This window comes from Stegostoma tigrinum, chromosome 9 (assembly GCF_030684315.1).
Source record: "Stegostoma tigrinum isolate sSteTig4 chromosome 9, sSteTig4.hap1, whole genome shotgun sequence".
Taxonomy (NCBI): domain Eukaryota; kingdom Metazoa; phylum Chordata; class Chondrichthyes; order Orectolobiformes; family Stegostomatidae; genus Stegostoma; species Stegostoma tigrinum.
In genome coordinates, this window is record NC_081362.1 from 68,715,590 (window position 1) to 68,739,714 (window position 24,125).

A 24,125-nucleotide genomic window follows, 5' to 3' on the forward strand; every position below is an offset into this window, starting at 1 on the left:
ACCCATCTGTCACTTATTATCACGTTAGACTCGCAACCAAAAAAAACACCACCACAAAAATCTGTTCCATGACAGCATTATCCATTATAACTTCCAGTAATACATTCAAAACAGAATTATTCATCCAAGTTCACTTCTTTAGTGCCTGTTTAGCAAACAGATGGTGTCAGACGGTGCTGCTCAATAGAGCCCATTCCTGCAGGGCAGGGCAGCCTATCCATCTAGTTAATTGGTGGCCAAAGAACCCAATCTAGTATGTAGATTGAACAACAGCAGTCATTGGCTGATGTATCAGTAGGATGTGGCAGCTTTTAGAATTCCTCCTTTCCTACCTTGCGATTGAATGCCTCTTTCTTCAGGCCTGGCCGAAGGCTACGTGAGGTGTAATTGGTGATTGTTGTTTCTAACCATATCCCCTTTACTCCAATCACCAAACTGCTCACTCCCAACCCAAACCTGTGTCTTTATTTTCTGATGAAGGGTCTAGGCCCGAAACGTCAGCTTTTGTGCTCCTAAGATGCTGCTTGGCCTGCTGTGTTCATCCAGCTCCACACTTTGTTATCTCTTCACAATCCCCACCTCCTTCCCTCTGTAAATGGTAGGCAGGTATTAAGGCTTCTCCTCAGGATTGAATCTTCAATTTCAAATTCACAATGTACCACCCATTCTGTGATTAAGCACGGCTCTTTCAGCTTCACTCTTATTATTATGTGTGTCTGGCTGGTTTCTGTGACAACAGGTTGAGAGCAAAAATGAATGAATGTGAGAGAAAAAGAAAGTGCGAAAGAGTGTAAGAGTTAGTGAGTGCATGAGAGAATTTGAGTGAAAGAGAGAGTGAATGTGAATGAGAGAGTGAGATAGCGAGAAAGTAAAAGACAAAGAGAATGTTAGATTCAGAGAGAGTGAGTGTGCGTGTGTGTGAGTGTGCATGTGTGTGAGTGTGTGTGTGAATTGGTACATGAAGAGAGAGAGACTGAGAACATGTATCAGAGAGAGTGGGTGTGTGTGAGAGAGTGGGTGGGCGAGTTGGTGTGTGTGAGAGAGAAAGCATATGTAAGAGTGTGAATGTGTGTGAGAGTGGGTGTGTTAGACAGTACAACTGTGTATGTGTGTGTGTGTGTGTGTGTGAGAAAAAGTGAGAGAGTGTAGCGTGAGTAACTGAGTGTGAGATGCTGAGAGATATTCCTGAGACTGAGAATAAAGGGGACCCACATCCATACATACGCTCACTGCTCAGTGTGGGGAAACACTGCTCCCTCCTCCTCCTCCTCCATCCTGAAAAACTTAGCCACACACTCGGTCGGGATTGGAGAAACACCCAGCCTGAAAGCTAACCTGTACCTGAGTCTCACTGAAACCAGTTTGGAGTCTGCACCAACACAAAGTTAGTGTAAAGTCAGTGATCGTTAAACCCAACTCCTTAGCTCAATCCTGGTCCCCATCCCTTCTCTGGTGACCAAGTCTTGGGACCTTGTCTGTCTCTCCCAAGTTCTGTTTCTTAAGCAAAAACGCAAAAAGTTAGTTTGCTTTACTGCTTGGCAATTCTTAAAGGTCACTTTTTAAGTGATTAATTTATTGGTCTGCCATTGGTATTCTTTTGGCTTAGCAAGTTGTATATGTTTTCTTCATAGCCTAACCGTTGTTTTGAAATTCATGTTTAATGTTGTGCCCAGCCAGATCTCAGGCATTAGCCATGGGGTTTCTTACTGAAGGAGATTGAGAGTCTCACAAGACACCTCCATGAATAGTTGGCAGTTGAGGGTTTTTTTGCTCCAATCGAAACAGTTGTGTTGAAAAAGCTCAGCAGGTCTGACAGCATATTTGTAGAGTGAAACAGAGGTATGTGGCCCTTCAGAAGAACCAGTGCAGATCATAGGCCTGATGCGTTAACTCTGTTTCTCTGTCTGGAATGGCAATATATTTCCACATCAGGGTGTTGAGAAGGTTGGAGGGGAACTCAGAGGTGGAGGTGTTCTCATGTATCTGCTGCCCTTGTCCTTGTAGATGGAAGGTGCCGTCAGAGGATCCTTGGTGAATTTCTGCGAGCATCTTGTGGATGGTATGCAGTGCTTCTACCAAATGCTGATGGTAGAGAAAGTGAATGTTTGTAGATGTGATGCTTTGTCTCCAACAGATGTTGCCTGGCCTCCTGGGTATTTCCTGTGTATATTTCAGATTTTCTGTCTCTGTGCCACCCTCCAAGGTATAAGCAGCCCTTGGAGTTGAGCTGGTGGTAGCAGATTCTTCACCAGCCATGACATCTTGTGGTTCTCATCAAGATGATGCTGCCCTGGATGGCCACCTGGAGCTTCCTTGCTCTCTGAAGACAGAAATACAGAAGGGGAGGGTGGGGTGGCATGAGGTGACTGAACGATCACACCACCTGCATCTCCCACTTCATGCCACCTGTCAGGATGAGGATTTGGTAGGATTTCAGAACGGGCATAAGGAAGAAATAGATTACCATTCTGAATGTTTTCAATGATACTGGATTCAAAGACTTCACTTTCCAATGGTGAAGAGTCCTGTCTCCTTCGTCTCCTGCTCCTTAAGGTCAGGAGCTCTGTGACAGTGAGGGAAGTATGTCACTGAGTCTCCTGCAATGTGTTTGGTCAATGTATTGGGACTGAAAAGCCTGTGGTATGTGGTAGCAGTGGAAGGTATGTGTAAGGAGCATAACATTGGTTCGTGCGTGAGGGTGATGTGAGGCCACTGAATCATAGGCATGAGTCCTAACTGCTGATCAGTAAGTGATGAGAGGATGTGATACATTGAGTGGAATGAGATGATGATGGAGCAATGTGTCGGAAATGCCTTTTGAAGATGTAGCCACTAACCTTGACCACCCGTGTGAAGCTATTGAACTTTTCCTGGCACTGCAGCCACGTTCTCAGAGGCTGGGCTCTGATATTAACCTCCGAGTGTCCTGGACGACAGTTTTCAATTTTCTTCAGCTCCAGTGGAACAGTGAAATAGTATTTGTCAAACTGTAACAGCATGTGCATAAGCTTGGGAAATGCTTTGCATGTTCATCTTACAGTCAGATATGCTGTAAAATGATCGGCTTTGCTTGGCATGTTCATTTATTTGATGTTTTGACAGATTAAAGTCATATTTCACAAGATCCATTAGCTGAGGGCAACATGGAACTGGTGATGGAAGTACAAAAATATTGTTGTCTTGCAGTGATTTCCCAAGAGTTGACTTATTAGATTTTCACTTCCGCCCTCAAAATAGATGAATCAACAAACAAGAAAATTCCATCAAATGATTTTGGCAAACAAAGTAATTTTGAATGTGCATGACCATGTTTGAAATTTTGGCAGAAGCATTCCTTTCCACTATTTTCCTTTTAACTTTTTTTAACATGTTCATTTCCTCTCTTGACTTAAATATTTATATTTCTTCGTTTGAATGTTTGTTTCTTCCTTCCGCTTTGAGAACAGATAGAACTCTAGATTTCACCTCCCCCTCCCACCACATATCCAGGAAGCAGATTGATGATCAAACCTAAGCTTCTGAGCCGTACCTCATCCTGACAACCACAGATTCAAAACCCAATTTCACAAACACAGAGTTGGGCACTGATTCACAGAAAATGGGAGCTACAGTGGAAATCAGATTCAGAAGGACTTTGGAAGAGTTTTTGAGGAATGTTATGGTGCTGTAATTAGAGCTGCTCTCATATTGTTGATTTGGATGCTGAACATGTAATGGATTTTGTTCAATTTCATGTAGCAATATTACTGGCTTGTAAATGTAAGTGTGTGCACGTCCATGCCTGCATGTGTGTTAGCTGGTGTGTTGTTTTATTTTCTGTTGTAGATCATACTAGCACCCTGCATATTGCTGCGGATGATGAGAGGCATCAGTATCTCTGGCTGTAGTTAGTGAGGATAGTTTCCTGCTTATCTGACTAAAGAAGAGAGAAAAAAAACAAGGGTCGATAACCTGCCGTCCTCATGAACAAATGGCTGGACATTAGATGAGACCTGGGGGTGGTGTGATGGACATATGAAGAGAGACTGGATCTCTTAGGATTATATTCGCTGGAGCTTAGAAGATTGAGGGAGCGATCTGACAGAACTGTATAAAATTCTAACATTAGCAAACAGGCTAAATGCAGGAAAGGTGTTCCCAATTAGCAGGGAGTCCAGAACCAGGGGCCACAGTCTAAAGATATGGGATAAGCCACTTAGGACTGAGATGAGTAGAAATTCCTACACCGAGACAGTGGTGAACCTGTGGAATTCTGTGCCACAGAAAGCAGCTAAGGCCAATACAGTGAATGTTTTCAAGAAGAACGTAGATTTAGTCCTTAGAGTTAAAAGGATGAATGGGTATATCGGAGCAAAAACAGAAATAGAATACTGAGTAGAATGATCAACCAAGACCATATTGAATGATGAAGCAAGCTGAAATTGCCGAATGACCCACTCCTGCTCCAATTTTCTACATTTTTATGCTTCCGTGGAAGTGCTGGTGGGCACAATTCGTCTGTTGGATTTTGTTTGTTTTCACACACATTATGTCTTTGGGGAATAGTGTGGGAGTGTTGGAAGGCTGGTTAGCACTTGCTGAGTGATGCTCATGGGTGCTCTGTACATGTCCTGGCGTGAGACTTGAACCTGGAGCTTCTGGCCATAAAACTTCTCGGGCCTGTCAGATACTGAGCACCCTGTCCACTCCCAATACCAGGGATTAATACCAGGGATTTTCACGGGCCCACCTCTCAGTATGTGGTAGGTTGTATCACAGGTCATGAAACAACTGGGATCGAGGATCGTTTGGAATCTATCAAGAATGGCTGAACAGATTAGGCCTTTATTCAGCTTAGGAGCAAATTACTGCAGATGCAGGAATACGAACTGAAAACAAAAAGCGTTGGAGATCGCAGCAGAATAGGCAGTATCCGTGGAGAGAGGGCAAACTAACATTTCAAGTCTAGATGACTATTCATCAGAGTTTAGAAGAATGAGGTTGATCTTATTGAAACATACAAGATTCAGAAGGTGCTAGAAAATAGATGTTGAAGATATTTCCACTAGTGAGGAGCATCTCAAAATAGAGGACAATAGTTACAGAATAAGGGACAATCATTCAAATCCGAGATACAAAGGAATTTCTCCTATCAGATGGTACTGTATGTCTGGCATCCCCCACCCCAGAGAGTTGTGGTGGATAGATCACAAAATATTTAAAGAGAAGGTGGATAGCTTTTTGAAATATCAGGGAGGAGACAGCTATGCTGATCTGTTACAAAACAGTCAGTGGCACATTGAAATCTGGAGCACATTAGCCATGATCTTATCAAATGGTGGGGTAGGCTTGAGGGACTAAATGGCCTATTTCATTTGTCCTTATGGATTTTTTTTTTCTGCTCTTTTTTCCCCTAAGACAGGGCTCTTCCCATTTCTTTTGGCAAGGAATGCAGTTAAGTTAAGACATGCCCTCAGCAACCAGGTGACTTCTGGCCTATTTAATGTAGTGGCTACAGTGGGTATTTAATGTATTGAGTCTGTATTCATTCACATTAGGTGTCTTGTCTCTGACCCTCTGTTCTCCTGTGGGTCTAATGCTAAAGGTCAATGCTAGGTACTTGAGCTAATCCAGTCTGTTTTTGATGTCCAGTTTTTCCTGTTCCACTTAATGATTGAAGCAGTGGGTGCTGACTGATAATGAATTAGGTTTTCTGGATCTGCCCTTATTGTAACTAGTAGCATTCTAAATCAGGAAATACTGTTCAGTTTAGCAGTAGCAGTCTTTCATTGCAACTTCACAATTAAAACAACACTCCCCGATTGTTAGCATGCTTAAACACATAGAGTGCACTGATCAAACTGGGGGAGCCAGGGAAGGTGCATTGGTTAGAGGAAAACAAAAAAAAAACTGTAGATGCTGGAAAACAGAAACGAGAACAGAAATTGCTGGAAAAACTCAGCACGTCTGGCAGCATCTGTGGAGAGAAAGCAGAGCTAAAGTTTTGAGTCCAGTGATCCTTCTTGAGAACTAAAGAAGGATCGCTGAACCTCTGTTAACTTTGGTTTCTTTCCATAGACACAGCCAGCCCTGCTGTGTTTTTCCAGCAATCTCTGCTGTTGAAGCTGCATTGTTTGATGGAGTGCTTTGCAATAATCAATAGCAATGTAACCTCACATTTCAAGATTCCAGTGGATATAAATAGCACTCCATGAAAGGCATTCTTGGTCTTTAAACAATCAGCACTTCCTCCTGCCACACAATGAATTTTGTTTAACTGGAAGCTCTCGGGTACGCAGAATTCGTGTATGTTTATACATATGTGCTTTTTGAGCTGTGCACTATGGGCTCTGCTGGTTGTTTTTTTTCCGATTGTGTGCTTCCCTGGGTGAAGTGGCACTACCACCGGATGGAGGTATAGTGAAATAGGCAGTTGCACGATACACAAAAGTAAGCAAAACTGTGGCTGAGTCTGAAGACCTGTCTTGTGCCAAAGGCATTCACGATAAGTTGCAGCACGGAAACAGATCATTCGTTTCGAGGCTGTGCCGCTATTTTTCACCATTTGGATCACCAACTATTCCGTTCACTCCCAATACTGAGATGCAAAGTTGAAAAGGATTCAGGCCACAATGGAAACCTGGGAAAACAAATCAAGACGAAGGTAGTAAGACCTGCCGCTGCTGGAGTCAGAGAGAACACGGTGTGGAGCTGGAGGAACGCAGCAGGCCAGGCTGCATCAGAGGAGCAGGAAAACTGATGTTCTGGGTCTGGCCCTGCTCCTCTGATGCTGCCTGGCCTGCTGCGTTCCTCCGACTCCACACCATGTTATCTCAGGCCCAAGGTAGGTATGGAGTGGGGGCATGGACTAGCTGGCAGCCAGTCCAGAGTAGAGAAGATCCAAATGTAGGAGAAGAATCCAAAAGGATCTTCTAAGTCATTTCCGCAGCCTAGATTATTTCTATTGTCAACAGATGACCCATAGTCAGGACTGTGTTTAAGATAGCTGCTATGTTCCATGTGTGATTATGGCTTATGTGACTTGGGCTAATGTTCCTCTGTAAAGGGTAATGTTCCCATGCCTGAATCAGGCAATTAAAATTTGTTTAAGGCAGAACTGTGAAACAAGTGTTTCCCTGATTTGCCTCCTTTTTGCACATTTACAACCAGGCTTGGGTCTTATAATTATCCCTCATATCATCGATTATGCCTCTGGATGTTTTCCAATGTCATTGGTGCAATGAAGATGCAAGTTCTTGTTTTAGATTAGATTCCCTACAGTGTGGAAACAGGCCCTTCAGCCCAACAAGTCCACACTGCCCCTTAAAGCATCCCACCAGACCCATCCCCCTATAAGCCCACACACCCCTGAACATTACAGGCAATTTAGCATGGCCAATCCACCTAGCCTGCACATCTTTGGACTGTGGGAGGAAACTGGAGCACCCGGAGGAAACCCACGCACACACAGGGAGAATGTGCAAGCTGTCAATTGCCCGAGGCTGGAATCAAACCCGGCTCCCTGGCGCTGTGAGGCTGCAGTGCTAACCACTGAGCCACCATTGCACCCTGTTATTATGTGACTTGCAGCAAGCAGAGTGAACATAAAGGCAATTCCTTTGAGAACTTAAAAAAAGACATGCTGTAAGTTAATAGTGGAAACAGAGTGGATCTTGAGGGAATTAAGAAGTAAAAGTAGGTGCAGCAACACTTACAGCATTCCTGTACATACTCACCTTATAGCAGGACTGCATTTGCTGGCCCAAGATTGATTATTGGGTGTGTCAAATGAAAGCAATCTTCAGTAGTTCTACTTTTCAAAGAAGGTCAATGTGCTCTGCTACTTCTTATTTATCCACAGATTTAAATGTGTGCTTCTGCATTGGGTTTCTATTCATTTGACTTTTTTAATACACATTTTCTACTTCCCTTACCCACCTTCACAGAGGCTATTGTTGAGAATCTATTTTGGTATAAAATAATTCATAAAAATTGCAACATTCTCGCAGACACATGAAGTGGGTGCATCTTAGAGTTACGAGTGGAGAGCAATGTTTCATACATTCTCAATTAAACAAATTTTGGCTCAAAGGAGAATGTTGTGCTCGGGGTCGATCCTTGTCTTGCTTGTGATACCAGTGTAATCAGAGTGTTGCGATAGCTTTGTGCTTTTGGTTCACAATGCAGGGGTTGAAAAACTGGTCTTTTCTTTTATTCCTATCGTGTATTATATAGTGGCTTTGCTTTTAAAAGTCACAAAAAGAACAATAAAAGACAAAAAAAACTGCACAAGTAAGGTTGTGAAATTAAAAATTTTATGCTTTAATAAGCTACTGGTGTCAAAAATACATTACCTCATTAGATTAAAATTTCCCATACAGAATAAAGTATTAAGAACCAAGCCATACAGATATTAAATATTTGTAATAAAAACTATGGCTGTTAATATTAGAACTGAAACACTGACATAGTATTTTAGCAACATGCTTGCATTGTCTGTTTAATGTTGAGTCTGCATTAAGCTTATAAAAACCCAAAAAGTTTGCCTACAACCCTAACCCTTCAAATGCATTGACATTTTTGAGCCAAAAAGAACGATGGTTCTTCAACTTCGAATTCATTGTACCACAACAATTTCCTTTGATTTTAATTCCTTTAAATATTTCATTAAGTTTAAAACAAAAACAGTGTTCAAAACTTGTGGCATTTGAAGGGTTCCCAGCAATGGAAAAATAGCTTTATCATTGAAGAATATATGTATTGCGGTCAAACCTTCCCAGCCTGCTTTAAGTGTGGCCCTGTTGAAAATGCAATGGGGATGAAGCATCAGTATATAATTTTACCCTCTGTAGAATGCCCTTATAAAGGGAAATGTGAGCTCAATGAATGAATCAGAAAGTTTAAAATATGAGGCTCTGTTGTTTTCCACTGATAGCAAGAATTGACCATTTTAAGCCGAAATTTGAGTTTTTCTGGAAATATTTTGCACTTTTTAATAAGTAAAATTTAAAATACTTCCTTGCAAAGGCCTTGTTTATCATATGTACTGTATAAAGGTTTGACATAGGTTCAGCAGTGTCCCACAAAGATGCATGACAGGTCGACAGAATAAAAGAACTATGTTATACCTGACCAAAGAAAAAATACAACTAAATATATTTTAAATCTTTTACATTTGTGTTTTGATGTATTCTCTTACTGTGCATTGGATATGTAAAATATTCCAGCTTTTTTTAATAAAACATTAGTACTAAATTATTGACAGCTTGCCTTTTTCAAGATGCCTCTAGGTTACCACTGACCAGAATATCAATTGAATGCAAAACCAGCACTAAGTAATAAAATGACGCTTTAACTTGATTATATGAATACAAGTAGAAATTCATTCTCTTTCTGCTACTTGAAGTACCAGCACAAGATTAACATCAAAAATCTATACGTCTTTAAAAGCTTAATATTTAGTAAATGAACAACCAAAAAAAAAGCTTATTGAAGCTACAATGTGCAACTGAACAAAAAGTCCACATACAATAAATCTGCTTTCTAATATAAATTTTTAGCCATTAGTATTTTAATTCACTGAGCATCTGTAGGAAAAAAATAATGGAACATTTTAATTGTCTTAAAAAATTAAGTGCATTTCTTTCAACACAAGAAAATAGCTGCTTTTTAATTGAAAGAAGAGCAAGTAGAGAATTAGAAAATAACAACATAATGCTACAGGAGAAAAAGAATGGAGAACTTATTCTGAGAATGAGTGATGTTTTGGATTTGAGAAAGATTACTCCTAGTCAATGTGAAGTTACAATGACAAGAATAACAGAACATAGTTTAATTTACGAAAAGTTATTAGCAAAGATGTGGACATGTTGAACAAATAAGTGATTCTTTAAACTACATGTCAATAATAGACTACTTGCAAAATATATCTTTAGAAACTGAAGCAGTTATCACAGTTCAGGCTAGTGGTTTAACGCAGAACCATTTAAGTTGCTTGGTCGAGCGCTCTCAGCAATTCACGTCCGTGCAGAAGTGTTGAGTTCCCTACTACAGGGGCGTTGACTTCACAGTCATATCTTGTCAACTCAGGCAAGGAATAAGCAAGGAACGATGAACCCAAAAGACGGCTTGCCATTCCTGTTGTGATAGACATGGACAAAGAAACATACGTATTATGATTTAAAACACTTTTTGTACCAAGCATTACATTAGGAAGTATTGACTTTGGTATTCAGAATACTGCATACGTTGTTGTTTGTGCAATCCCAAAAAATGTAAGTGAAAGACAAACTTACTTATGATAAATATTTTTAACAGGTGAAGAGAAAATAAATACAATAGGATAGAAATTAGGATGCACTAGAGGACAAAAGATCATTCAGCAGCTTGCTGTGACATAGTTCGCCTGCAAGTTAGCCAACTATTTCAACAAGCTTAAGTTTTCAATTTTGACCTTTCTGAGTGTTGCCAGAATTTGCAATGGATTACTGTTGAATCAACCTTCAAATGGCATAGACTTTTAAATGTGCTGAATTGATTACTTGCAGCTTGTGGGCACCCTATCTTGCCTGTGGCAAAATGGCCCAGGACGAGATGATGCCAGGAACAAAGCACACCAACTGGCAGCATGTAATTCTATACTCACCCGCTTCCATGCTTCCCCCCATTGAAGTCTAAACATTCATCCCTTTGAATTTGTGCATTCATGTAAAGTGAGTGACAGTGGGCAGTATCCTCAGCTCACACTGATGGTGAGCTTTGAGACAGCAAAAGCAATTAATTAGTTGGGGTGACATTGTGCTTGAAATCCTCCATGCTATTCCCCGCCGCCCCCCACCTCCACTGCCAGCTCCACCAGAAATAAGTTCTGGCCAGGAAGGCACATGGCCAACCTGCCCTCCCCACTGCCAGTTGAGGTCTTTAAACTATTTAATGAACTTTTAGGGGCCTCATCTTGCTACTAATGGGACTAAGCCAGTTGAAGACAAGCCTGTAGGGACTGGATCATGGTGGGGGTGGGGGAGGGTCTATTGAGAGTCACGTTCCCTGACCCTACTACTGACCCCCACCCCCCATTCCCAGCTCCCTCTCCCCATGATCCAACATTCCATATCTAAGACTTGGGTCATATGGCAAACCTGAGACTCTGGTATATGTCTGGCCACCGTCTATTTGGTGTTGACAGATGAGACTTACACTCCCAGAGCCTTGAATCCAGGTGAAGGCAAGGTGGTGGCCTCACTACTGCCTGATTGGTTCGTAGTTCAGCAGGCCTTTCCAAAAAAAATGGCACAGCACAGACCTCTCCATGGCTGTCAGCACTGACATCTCACTAAGGTTCCACTCAGTGAGTTGGCGTGTCATTTTACATCTGTCATAATTTCTATTTCCTTTGTGGCTAATGCATTCAGTATTACCCTGTTCAACATTATTGCACCAAGTCAAAATCTAATATTGATTTTAAAATTGATCTTATTGTTATTATTTTCTGTGTGGATCTCAGTAGCCAGTTCATTTGGCTACTTCCATCATTTTAAAGAGTGATAGTTGCTGGAGTAAGAGTCGCCAACAGTATGAACATGAGTTGTAAACCAAATCAACAAACACAATATGTACAGGGCAATGCATAATATATAGATACACAAATATGTATATAACAATATATGGATTTGCATTTTGTAATTGAGTTTCTGCTTAGTAAATGCAATGGTGGATGAATTACGTTCAGTAAATCAGCAAATAAATAATTCAAGGAGATACAAATGAAAAGGAATTGCGTACAGGAAAGGATGTAGGCAGGTCTGGAACATTCCATTCTTACCTGTAAGTGACCCTGAACTCCAGGACTTTTTCTGTATTAATGAGGAATCGTTTTCAGATTTAATGCTCTTCATTCTCTTCCACAGCATCTGTGAAGTGTGACTCCTTGGTGAATCTTCACAGAGAGAGTCCTTAAAGAGAATTAGAATGTCAGTTCATATGAATCCATTTAATTACATAGTACAGACAAAACTATACAACTTCCAGTCTTTCGGAAATCCTGGTATACCACATTGACTCATTAAACATGATTTACCATGCTAGATACATGTTCAAAAAGCGCTAATGAGTTTGTCAAACATGACCCCCCCTTTCATAAAACTATGTGATTCTGTCTAATGATACTGTGATTCAATCAAGACATTTCACTTCAATCTGGATAAATGTGAGGTATTGCATTTTGGTAAAACAAACAAAATGTAGGACTTACACAGTTAATTGTAGGACCTTGGGTAGTGTTGTAGAACAGAGGGACCTAGGGGTACAGGTACATAATTCTCTGAAGTTTGTGTCACATATAGACAGGGTGATTAAAAAGGCATTTGGCATGCTTGCCTTCATTGCACAGTATAGGAGTCGGGAAGTCACGTCAAGGTTGTACAGGACATTGGTGAGGCTTATTCTGGAATACTGTGACCAGTTCTGGTCTCCTTGTTATAGGAAGCTGGAGAGGGTTCAGAAGGTATTCACCAGGATGTTGTATCAGTGATAATGGGAACTGCAGATGCTGGAGAATCCAAGGAAACAAAATGTGAGGCTGGATGAACACAGCAGGCCCAGCAGCATCTCAGGAGCACAAAAGCCGACGCCTCGGGCCTAGACCCCTCACCAGAGAGGCTGAGGTCACCAGAGAAGTGAGGGGTCTAGGCCCGAGGCGTCGGCTTTTGTGCTCCCGGGATGCTGCTGGGCCTGCTGTGTTCATCCAGCCTCACATTTTGTTATCTTGGGTTCACCAGGATGTTGCCTGGTATGGAATGTTTGAGTTATAAAGAAAGCCTGGATAGGCTGCAAGTTTTTTTACTGGAGCATAGGAGGTTGAGAGGCGACCTTACGGGGATTATAAAATCATGAAGGGCATAATGTTAATTGCCTTTTCCCCAGGATGGTTAATTTCAAGACTAGGGGGCACATGTTTAAAGTGAGAGGAGAGATATTTTAAAAAGACATGAGGGCATGTCTTGTATGTAAAACGGCATTTGGCATGCTTGCCTTCATTGCACAGCCCTTTGAGTATAGGAGTAGTTGTCGTCACAGTCAGTCAGTGTGGCATCGTATAAATTCCTGCTTTCAGATTCAAACCAGCCTGATTCCAGGTTAAAACTCTGAGAAAGATTCTGAACATGGCCTCACACCTACAATTCAGTGTCTGACCAGAGATGTCATGTTTAGTATATTCCTATTGCTCTGCCTGATTGTCATAACAGCACATCACTGAATTGACTTCATAAACACTTTACTCACAGTCTGACACTCTTGGTCACCTGCAGAGACTTATTATCTGACACTCCACTCATAGCAGTTATATGATCTTTTGATCTCTCTGCCTTTGATCTCTTTCCACATATAAACTCTGTGTCTGAGTGCTGTGCTCTCACACTGCACCTAACAAAGCGACTGTGCTCTGAAAGCTTGTGTGATTTCAAATACAGTAAACCTGTTGGACTATAACCTGGTGTTGTGTGAATTCTGACTTTGTACACCCCAGTCAAACACCAACATCTCCATATCAGGATTTTCTCAATAATAGATCACAACATTTTGGCAATGGCTAATATTAGACTAACTGGCCTGTAGTTCTCAGTTTTCTCTCTCTTTCCTTTCTTCAATAGCAGTGTTACATTTGCTGACTTCCAATTTGATGAGGCCATTTTAGAATCCAGAGAATTTTCAAAAATCAGAAGCGCATCAACTATCTCAGCAGCTATCTCAACTCAAGGATTTCAGAGATCCAGCCCTAAAGATGTGTTGGTTTTTAATCCCTGAAGTTGCATTAATACTTTCTCTCTGCTAAAATTAATTACTTTAATTTCTTCACTTCTATTATTCCTTGGATTACCTTTGATTTCTGCTTTGTAACTTGTCTTCTGTAAAGACAAGCTGAAGATACATTTGTTCAACATGTCTCCAATTTCTTCATTTCCCATAGTAACTGGTCTTTTGTTTTATATTCCTGGCCAGTTTAACTCTCCTATTTCCTACCTTTTAATCAAATTTTTGATCCCTCTTTGCTAGTTTTTAAAATTCTTCCAATCCCCATACTTCGTACTGCTACAGCTAAAGCAAAATGTAGTGTGACTTAAGAGAGAGATAATGGGAACTGCAGATGCTGGAGATTCCAAGATAATAAAATGTGAGGCTGGATGAACACAGCAGGCCAAGCAGCATCTCAGGAGGACAAAAGCTGACGTTTCGGGCCTAGACCCTTTATCAGAGAGGTGTGACTTAAAATTGTTTCTGGCTTTGGTGACCACTTTGCAGAACACCTCCGCTCGGTTCGCAACAAACAACTGCACCTCCCAGTCGCGAAACAATTCAACTCCCCCTCCCATTCCTCAGACGACATGTCCATCATGGGCCTCCTGCAGTGCCATAATGATGTCACCCGAAGGTTGCAGGAACAGCAACTCATATTCCGCTTGGGAACCCTGCAGCCCAATGGTATCAATGTGGACTTCACAAGCTTCAAAATCTCCCCTTCCCCCACTGCATCCCAAAACCAGCCCAGTTCTTCCTCTCCCCCCACTGCATCACAAAACCAGCCCAGCTCATCCCCTCCCCCCACTGTATCCCAAAACCAACCCAGCCTGTCTCTGCTTCCCTAACCTGTTCTTCCTCTCACCCATCCCTTCCTCCCACCTCAAGCTGCACCTCCATTTCCCACCTATCAACCTCATCCTGCCTCCCTGACCTGTCCATCTTCCCTGGACTGACCTATCCCCTCCCTACCTCCTCACCTATACTCTCCTCTCTACCTATCTTCTTTTCTCTTCATCTTCGGTCTGCCTCCCCCTCTCTCCCTATTTATTCCCATTCCCTCTTCCCATCCCCCTCTCTGATGAAGGGTCTAGGCCCGAAACATCAGCTTTTGTGCTCCTGAGATGCTGCTTGGCCTGCTGTGTTCATCCAGCTCCATACTTTGTTATCTTGGATTCTCCAGCATCTGCAGTTCCCATTATCATTGTTTCTGGCTTTCTCCCTTTTAAAACGTATTATACCAGACTGTTAAATGCTAACTTGCTTGACTACCACAGAAATTTCATTAAAAATAGCAAATGGAGTCCACATGAATCTTTCACCTTTTAAACATTGCATTGGATTCCATTTTTGGAACTTACTTCAATGCAATTGAGTTAACTTAAACCTGATTCACGGACGCATTGTTAAACTCTGCATGACTAGGTTAATTTTAGTTTATTGCTTTGTATTAAAATGCTGTGCCACCAAGTGTCACATTTTGTCACTGGCACGTCATTGTTCAACGAATTTAAATATGAAAAAAAAATTAACATTTGAAAATGCCCACTCCTAATTATTTGTAAATGGACTTACTGCTGACAGTTGGAATATCTGCTGTCCAAAGTCCAGCTGCAGTTTGCGTTTTAGGTTGTTTCTGAACATCATTTCATTGGTAATGTCTTTCCCATGTTGTCCAAAGTTGTCCAGAGACCTAATACCAAGCAGTAATATGGTGTGAAACATTTTACTTCTATTGACCCCTCGCTTCCTCTATTTTGATGACATTGGCATTGAAATTGGCCTTCACCAGTAGTGGAAGATGGCCTCACAACAAATTGGCAGACCAATTTTCATTTCCACTGGCATTTGGCAAAGGCTTATTTCACAATGAATGTGGCTCACTGGTTGTTGATCACTCATGGGATGCACTGCTAAAGAGATCATTCTTCATTTGAAACCCTGGACAGTGAATGCTACCAAAATTGATGACTATGGGAGGTGTTGCATCAAAATTTGTAATTATTTGAATTCAACCTGAGCATCAGGAGCAGGAAGCATTAGTAGGTGGCAGTCAGGAGAGGGAATCTTGACTATTTCTCTTCCCTCAACAACAGTCAGACACCCATCACTAGCTCAGCTAAAACTAGTAAATCAGCACAGACCGCAGGCTGATCTGGGACTTTGTGAGTTTAGCCAGTCACTGGTTTAAGAAGAAGCAGCTTCTGGGATTCACACACCTCAATTGAAGTTTTCCCTTAAAAAACACAGAGAATACTGGAGAAACTCTGGTCTGGCAGCATATTTGAAGACAGAAACAGAGTTATGATTTTGAGTCAGGTATGACTCCTCTTCAGAACTTTGGGTCTGTTGAATTTCTGAAGAAGATTCATTCCAGACTCAAAAACATCATCGATAGAGATAATGGGAACTGCAGATGCTGGAGATTCCAAGATAATAAAATGTGAGGCTGGATGAACACAGCAGGCCAAGCAGCATCTCAGGAGCACAAAAGCTGACGTTTCGGGCCTAGACCCTTCATCAGCGAGCTCTCTGATGAAGGGTCTAGGCCCGAAACGTCAGCTTTTGTGCTCCTGAGATGCTGCTTGGCCTGCTGTGTTCATCCAGCCTCACATTTTATTATCTCAAAAACATCATCGTTGTTTCTCTCTCCACAGATGCTGCCAGACCTGCTGAGTTGCTTAAGCATTCTCTGCATATGTTTCAGATTTCCAGCATCAGGCTTTTACTGAAGCTTTCCTTATACTGCCGGCCAAACAGGCAACCCACTTCCATTGTCCTAACCCCCCTCACTCCCTCCCAATGCAGCTACAATGACCACAGCACAGTGTATGAAGTAGAATTAAGGTTCTCTCTTCCTGTTCTCCCTCTGCTGTTATATGGAAGTACTCAAGTACCTCCGGAGAGAAAGAAAGAGAATGTGAACTCAGCCAAACCACGCTTACACATGCTGTATCATTGTGTTTGATATTGATTGCTTCATGACTTCATACACCTTGTTGTTGAAAATTGGATTAAAGTGTAAATAGCTTACACTTGAATATTGTTCCGAAGAAACTTATTCCGCAAATGTTTAGTCTTGTATTCATCAGGAAAGATGCAAGAATGCCAGATTTCAAAGGCAGTACTGTATGAGATAAAAGTACTGTATGTTTGACAAGTCAACTCTGATTGGTTGGGATATTGTAATGGAGAATGAAGCAGGGAGTGATTCCCCCGCTACCACCATCACCCTCATGTTTTTGTTTTAGGTCTCAGTAACAGTAGACCCAAAGCCTTTAAAGCTTTAGAGAGCTGGGCCACCTGAGGGCTGTTGGCCATTTCTCCTCCCAGCAGCTGTCTGGTCCCAGCAGCACTACCAGCAGCAGTGGCCACTGCAGGGACAACATTTTGGCCCAGTTAAGAACCACCTGCTTTCGGGGTGACTAGAAGTCATGCAGTAACATCTTGCAGGGGATGTGGAAGCAAGCACAGTAGGAAACTGAATGGAATGTTCAGGCCATAAGAGGGGGCACCTACTTGAAAGTCAAGGGTTGGGCCCTTGTTTACAAACAGAAAAGACCCGTGAAGGACCTCCACAAAAGAAGGGACAAGTTGGCCATCCTTGTTTACCCATGACCTCTAAAATGGCAGCATGGTAATGGCATGAGTTGGAGGTGGGAATGCTACTGGCAAAGTTTTACCAGCTTGTAAACCCATCTGCTGAGGACCTTACAATTCTACTCCACGTTTTACACATTTCTATTACTAACTCATTCGATACTTCTATTTGAGGATGAAATTGTGCATTGAGGTGAAAGGAAAGCCAATGGTTGAGAGTATTCTGCTTAATATTGGAGGTGATGTAGCTATGCTGGTTCTTGGAGGCTGCCTCTTCAACTTGCCACATTCTGATGCTAAAGGTAGATGTCAAGGGACTTCAAGCAGCAAGTACAGATGGTGCAGAAGGGCAGCTGGAGCAGTCGAACAGGCACTCACTGGAAAGAAACAGTGTCTTTAGTTGGAGAGAGGGCTGAAGGAAAGGGATAGTAGACAGACAAAGGAATTTGTCAGCCCAACATAACCCAAATGGCTCTTCCAATATATAGCATTTCTTGTATTGTTGCATGGGATGTGGAAGTCACTGGTAAGGCAGGAATTTGTTGCCCTCCCTTAACTGCCCATGAACTGAGTGACCTGTTGGCCATTTCACAGGGCAGTGGAACGTCAACTACATTTCCAAGGGTCTAGAGTCACATGTTGACCAAACCAGATAAGGGTGTCAAATTTCTTTCCCTAAAGAACATTAGATTCTAAAGAGTTTTTTGTTTATCGTTAATATCCCTTGCTATTTGTAATTACTTGTTGCCAATAGAATGATCCCGATTTAGGATGCTTGGGTTGCCCAAGAGATCAAATCTTGCAATAAATAAATGTGTAGAGATCCACAATTTGCAATTCTTACTAACGACACTCTATGAACAATCAGTCTAGGATGCTGAGTCTTCTATTAAATTTATGCTGTCTCTTAGTGTTTGCTTCAGGGTTCAGTTGTTTTTAAAAAAGACGAACAGGTCAAAGGAAGGTCATTTTGATTCAGTTGGATGATGAGTTTTTGAAGAAATGTTTGTGTTTTAACTCAGAGTTCCAAGAAGTCTAACTTTAAGATTAGAGCATATGGAGCAAGAAGGAAATGCTAAATAGCCACTGAAATGTTTCATGTTGAAGCCAAATCATACTGTGGCTATATGTGCATGATTGTTTGAGGTTAGCACTTCAAGGACTATAGTTTTGAGGGGGTGGAGAAATGAAATTTTTTAAAATTTTTAAGAGTGTATTGCTTCACAACCAATCACCAAAACATGCAGGAGTGACTCCATCTTTTAATCTAAATGCATAAAATGCAGTAATAGCTATTCCTTGTCTTCTCTTTACCTTTGTTTATACAGTGATGTGTGCCCCAGTTGGCCAGGAGGGATACCAGGCAATGATCCTGTCCTCTGATCCATCAATCTCCACTTCCTGAGTGTACAGTCGAAAGGCGGATCAGGAGGCCATTGGACATTTGGTCTGCCACCCATCGAGGATGCAGGAGTACATGCAGGTGCATGGTATGGTGGCAGAGAAACCCCGTTTCCAGAGTTGTACGACAGTGGGTGAAGGTGGCTGGAGTTATTCTTCTTTACTGGTGCCATTTCAGGACAATACTTGTCAAGCATCATCTGCTGATGTGAGGTGACGAAATTTGGAGCAAACGACTGGAACACATTATTCATGTTGTTGGAATAATCTTGCCTTCTTGGCGTGTTCTCGGAAGGGGGCTGCTCATCATGGCAGATTGGGCTTAGCTGGAAGTCTTCCCCATCCATGGGAATGTAGGGAGCCAGAGTTTCAAGGTCCAGATCACTCAATTCCACCTGGAACAACAAATTAAAGGTGGTGAATAGAAGATGGAATATTATGCACAGAACACTTGCAATACCTAACAGTCTGTTTAGTTTTCCACATTTCACAGGATACAGGCTATTCTACTTTACAGCAAATCAAGTGAAAATGTATTTAGTAAGAGAGCAGTACAACTTTTTTTTTAACTAGGACTGCCATAGTTTGAGAATGAGTTGGGCATCACAATCAAAAAGAGTTGGAGGGAGTTAGAATTGCTTTTGAAAACAATGCCAAGGGAAATACTAATGGTAAACTGAAACTTATTCATAATTTTTCCTCCCCCTAAAGAGCACCCTACTACTGTTTCAATTAGACCCTGAAGTTACTCCTGGAAAGCTCCTGAATGGATAAATTGCCTGTGAAAGGTAAGATTAAGAGGATTTGCTTTCTTAGCTCAAAACTTTCAACAAATCTAAATGTTAGGCTTTCCTATGACCACCTCTCTTACCACTTTTGGACATTTAGAGTTATAAATACCTACAGCACAGAAAAGGGCCCATTGAGTCTGCAAAGCTCAAAAACAGCCACCCAACTATTCTAAACCTGTTTTCAAACACTTGGCTATTAACCTTGTATGCCTTGCCATTGCAAGTGTACACCTAAGTACTTAGTAAGTGTGATGAAAGTATCTATCCCCACCTAGATTTTCACTACCCCATGGGTGAAAACATTTTTCCTGACATCCACTCTAAACCTCCTGTCCCTTACTTTAAATTTATGTCCCTCAGTCACTAATCTCTCAACCAAGGGAGAAGATTCTTCCCATCTACCCTGTCTATGCTCTTCTAATTTTATACATCTGAACCTTGTCCCCCGTTAGTCTCCTCCGCTCTAAGGAAAACAACCCTAGTCTATCCAAACTCCCTTCATAACTAAAGTTCTCTAACCCCTTATCAAATTTTAAAACTGCTATCTTTTTAACTCATTATTTTAACAAATATTGCTTAACAATAAATCTACCATTTTAGAAACCTAAAAGTACTTAGGTGTATCAGAGTTAGAGTTGGTTTAATTAAAAGCCTTTGTTTTAATAGATATGTCACCTTATTTCTCTGAAGATTTAAACTGTAAATAGTTCGATCTAAAACTTACTAGCAAAATTTATTGGAATAAGCCAACGAGCTAATTCCCAGCTGATTATTATAGAGTCACTGAATCTTATAGCACGGAGACAGAACCTTCAGTGAAACTTGTCCATGCTGAACAACTTTCCCAAGACTAAGGTCCCAACCAGAAACGTCAGCTTTCCTGCTCCCCTGATGCTGCCTGGCCTGCTGTGCTCCTCCAGCTCCACATTGTGTTATCTCTGACTGCAGCATCTGCGGTTGTTACCATCTCCTGGTCTCAATTGTGTGTGTTTGGCCCATGTCCCTGCAAATCTTTCCTATCCATGTTTCTGCCAAATGTTTTTTAAATGTTGTGACTGTACCTGCATCTGCAACTTTCTCTGGCAGCTCATTCCATACACAACCAACCTTCTGTCTGAAAAGGTTTCCCCTCAAGTCTCTCTTAAATATTTCTCCATTCACTTTAAAAATATGACCCCTAGTTTTGAACTTACCCACCTTAGGGAAAAGACCTTTGATATTCATCTTATCTATGTCTGTTGTGATTTTATAAAGTTCTATAAGGTAACCTCAATTCCTTCGCTCCAGTGAAAATATTCCCAGCCTATCCATATAACTCAAACCCTCCAGTCCCGACTACATCCTGGTAAATCTTTTCTGAACCTGATCCAATTTAATAATTTCCATTTATAGCCACCAGAACTGTACAGAGTACTCCAAAAGTGACGACACCAATGTCCTGTACAATGCAAACGTGACGACCCAACTCCTATACTCAGTGGTCTGAGTAATGAAGGTAAACATGCTAAATGCCTTCTTAACCACCAGTCTACCTGTGATGCAACTTTCCAAGGACTCTGTCCCTGAACACTGAGGTCTCTCTGTTCAACAACACTACACAGGGCCCTACCATTAATTATTTTAGTCCTGCCCTTGTTTGTTTTACCAAAGTGCTATACCTCACATTGATCCAAATTAAACTCCATCTGCCACTCCTCAGTCCACTGGCCCAATTGATCAAGGTCCCTTTGCAATCTTAGATAACCCTGTTCACTGTTGAGTATATCACCAATTTTGTGGAATTTTATAGACATTTCAATAAATGGTTAAAACATGCAAATTAGAAACTGAAATATCATAAATATTTTTTAAAATGAAATCTTGATCAAAATAGAGAAATCTAGCATTTCAAATACAGAATTATTTATCCAAGACCACAGAGTTTCTTCAGTTAGGACTTAGCACAATATCCCCAGCTAATTCATAAATGAGGTGCACATTTTATTAGAGAGTTTCGACAGTGATCTTACAGCATATGAGAGAGAAGTTCACATCAGTTAAGTGACAATCTATGGAGACTTCAACAGTGCACCCAACGTAGAAGAGTAGAACTTCTGTAATCACTGATTGTATGCAGGTTACAGTGAGGGAAAGAGAGGGCGCAGAGATTAGGTACAGTTTGGGGGTTTAAATAGTCAAAAACAAAGCCTGTTGGGAAGCTGGCTGCAGCCCACTGACAGTCGGGGGAAGGAGGTGGGCAGCTAATCCCTTTCCTGGAAGTGGGCTGATATTTGGAAATGTAAATGACACTGGAAACCCCAAAATTAACCTGCTTTGCAGGGCTTAACTAGCCAACCAAGTTGCCCGGACTTTGGGAAAACAGGTAGCTGCAGTGTGTGAAGATATCCGTTTCTTGAGGACCAGGAGGAGCATGAGGCTTTCTTCAGGCCCTTCAAGCTTCTGCAGCATTATCCCATGCTTCTCCCTTCTTCCCCACATCTTCCGTAGAATTGCATGCATCCTGAGACTGGTGCACCCATGAAGTTAAACATTATAACTCAAAGCAACCCACAGTCCCATTGCCATTATTGAGATCTATTTGGCCCCATACAACCTTCACCGAAAAACTTTCCCTGTCTGATTGGATGCCAAGCCTGTTTATCAGGTTAACTCTTGGGTGGAATGCCAAAATGAACGCACTGTAGAGGTGACAAACGCTACATTCAGTGGAGAAATGCAGGCCTCATGGTTTCCCATGCTGTACCTTTTCTCACTCCCTCCTCCCACCTTAAGGTGTTAAAAATCTCCACGCACAGTTGCTATTTGTTTCAAGATGATCAAAGAACACAAATTTAAGGTGATTGGCAAAGGACGAATGAACCAAGACCAACTGGATTGCTTTTTAAAAGTGCTGGCACTGACTAGATGGGCTGAATGGCCTCATTCTGAAAATACACCATGTTGGGTTTCAAAGGAAAAGTGACAGTGATTGATGGCAGTGTTACCAAATTACCGTGGTAAAATTCCAGGTAATATTCATGACCTGCTGTTCCAAATTCTGTAGCTTGGAAATACCGTGAAAAGTCCCATACATATATATCCCTGTTCCAGTTTATAAATTATATTCCATTGCCTTACAGGTGCATGCTTTATGTGCTACTCCCTCACACTACAACTCCATTTAGATGTAGAGTGTCTACAGAGATGGTTTTTGCAAATCCTTTGAATGCTACTTTTGTAAACTGGAGCGAGCAATGGACAGAATTGCAGGGAGTATGTTGCACTGGGATAGTTTAGTAATCACTGGCATTGTGCTGTTGAAGGCAAATCAGCCTCACAGCAATCTACCTTTGCACAATAAGTATCTTCTGGAAGAAACAAAGTAACACAAGCTGCAGTGCAACAATGAATTTGACATGATAATATTGAACTACTTCAACTCATCAATGACTGATGAAACAAGGTGTTGTACCATTCTGCTCATGTCCACTGCTAAACAGCTATGCTGATCGCAGATTTATGACATTTCTAGAAGATGTGAATATGATGTTAATATATATGTTATTGGAAATTAAATGTGAGTCTAGATCTCTGATCTTCTATTCAAGGTAAAAGTATCATACTTCACAAATTCTGAGGTGACCTTATATATCTTAATCAAATACATGCTTTTTTTAATGTCTCCATCAACTCTATGATTGGTTGAGAACAACATATTTAGTGGTTATTTTTGTTTTGATGAACTAACCTGAGTGCTACATTGTTTTTTTGCTTCAGTGTCCATAGCAAAAAGTTTCTCAATCAGTTCAATCTTGAGATCATTGTCCAAGGAACTGTAGTAATCTCCAGGGCTACTTGGCTATAATTGCAAAGTAAAGAAACATCTTTAAAATGCATTGTCCTGATGAATAAACTAATTCGTCCAATTACTTTTGTACGTCACTAAATGGTATCAAGCATCACTTACATCTGTCTCACAGGTTTGATTCAAAACCTTTGTTGCATGCAATGAATGAAGGTACTGTTGTTTCTCAGAAGTTGGAATCAAAGACAATTATATAAGTAGAAAATGGCCACACAGTGCAATTTTAACTAACTTGGAGATGAATGTGGATGTAAATATGAAATGCGGATGACATTTCACTCAAACAGCAGTGAAACAATATTATGATGGCAGACTAAAAATAATATCGCACCAAAAATTCCTTTCAATTTTAAAAGGATTTGATGTTCTGTGACCACAAACAGCAAAGAAAACTTAACTTTGATGGTATACATTCAAATAAAATATGAAGTAGTAGTAGTGGCTTTATTTAACAAGTATTATTTTAAACATAAATTCTAATGTTATTTTTCAGAATCATCTCACATAAAGTCTTTACAAATGTCCTTCGAAAGCATATACACGACAGGAATAAATTTTGGATTGTGTAATGCTGATGGTGAGCCTTGCCTACTGGCAGCACTTATCATAAGCTAATAGTCAGAAAATGATCGGCAACAGTTAGTATTTGATGGAGAGTCAGCATTAGGCCCATTAGGAAGGCTCAATGTATGAGCTGTCTCTTAGGCAATTATACA

General features: G+C 41.2%; 1 protein-coding gene and 1 long non-coding RNA gene across 4 annotated transcripts in view; one reads left to right on the forward strand and one right to left on the reverse strand.

Annotated features, from left to right (window-relative positions):
- Nucleotides 1-24,125, forward strand: part of LOC132210014 (uncharacterized) — a 145,354-nt gene that overhangs the window by 99,449 nt on the left and 21,780 nt on the right. The gene's annotated exons all lie outside the window — the stretch shown is intronic.
- epas1b (endothelial PAS domain protein 1b) overlaps nt 8,278-24,125 on the reverse strand; it is a 118,245-nt gene continuing 102,397 nt past the window's right edge. For 2 of the 3 annotated variants that reach the window (XM_059648610.1, XM_048535672.2), the window contains 5 exons: nt 23,293-23,403; nt 18,688-19,169; nt 15,349-15,466; nt 11,801-11,930; nt 8,278-10,116 (listed from right to left, as the gene is read on the reverse strand). In XM_059648610.1, coding sequence (XP_059504593.1) covers nt 9,965-10,116; nt 11,801-11,930; nt 15,349-15,466; nt 18,688-19,169; nt 23,293-23,403 — 993 coding nt within the window. In that variant the 3' untranslated portion in view covers nt 8,278-9,964. The remainder of the gene's footprint in view (nt 10,117-11,800; nt 11,931-15,348; nt 15,467-18,687; nt 19,170-23,292; nt 23,404-24,125) is intronic. The other variant, XM_059648611.1, reaches the window with a different exon arrangement.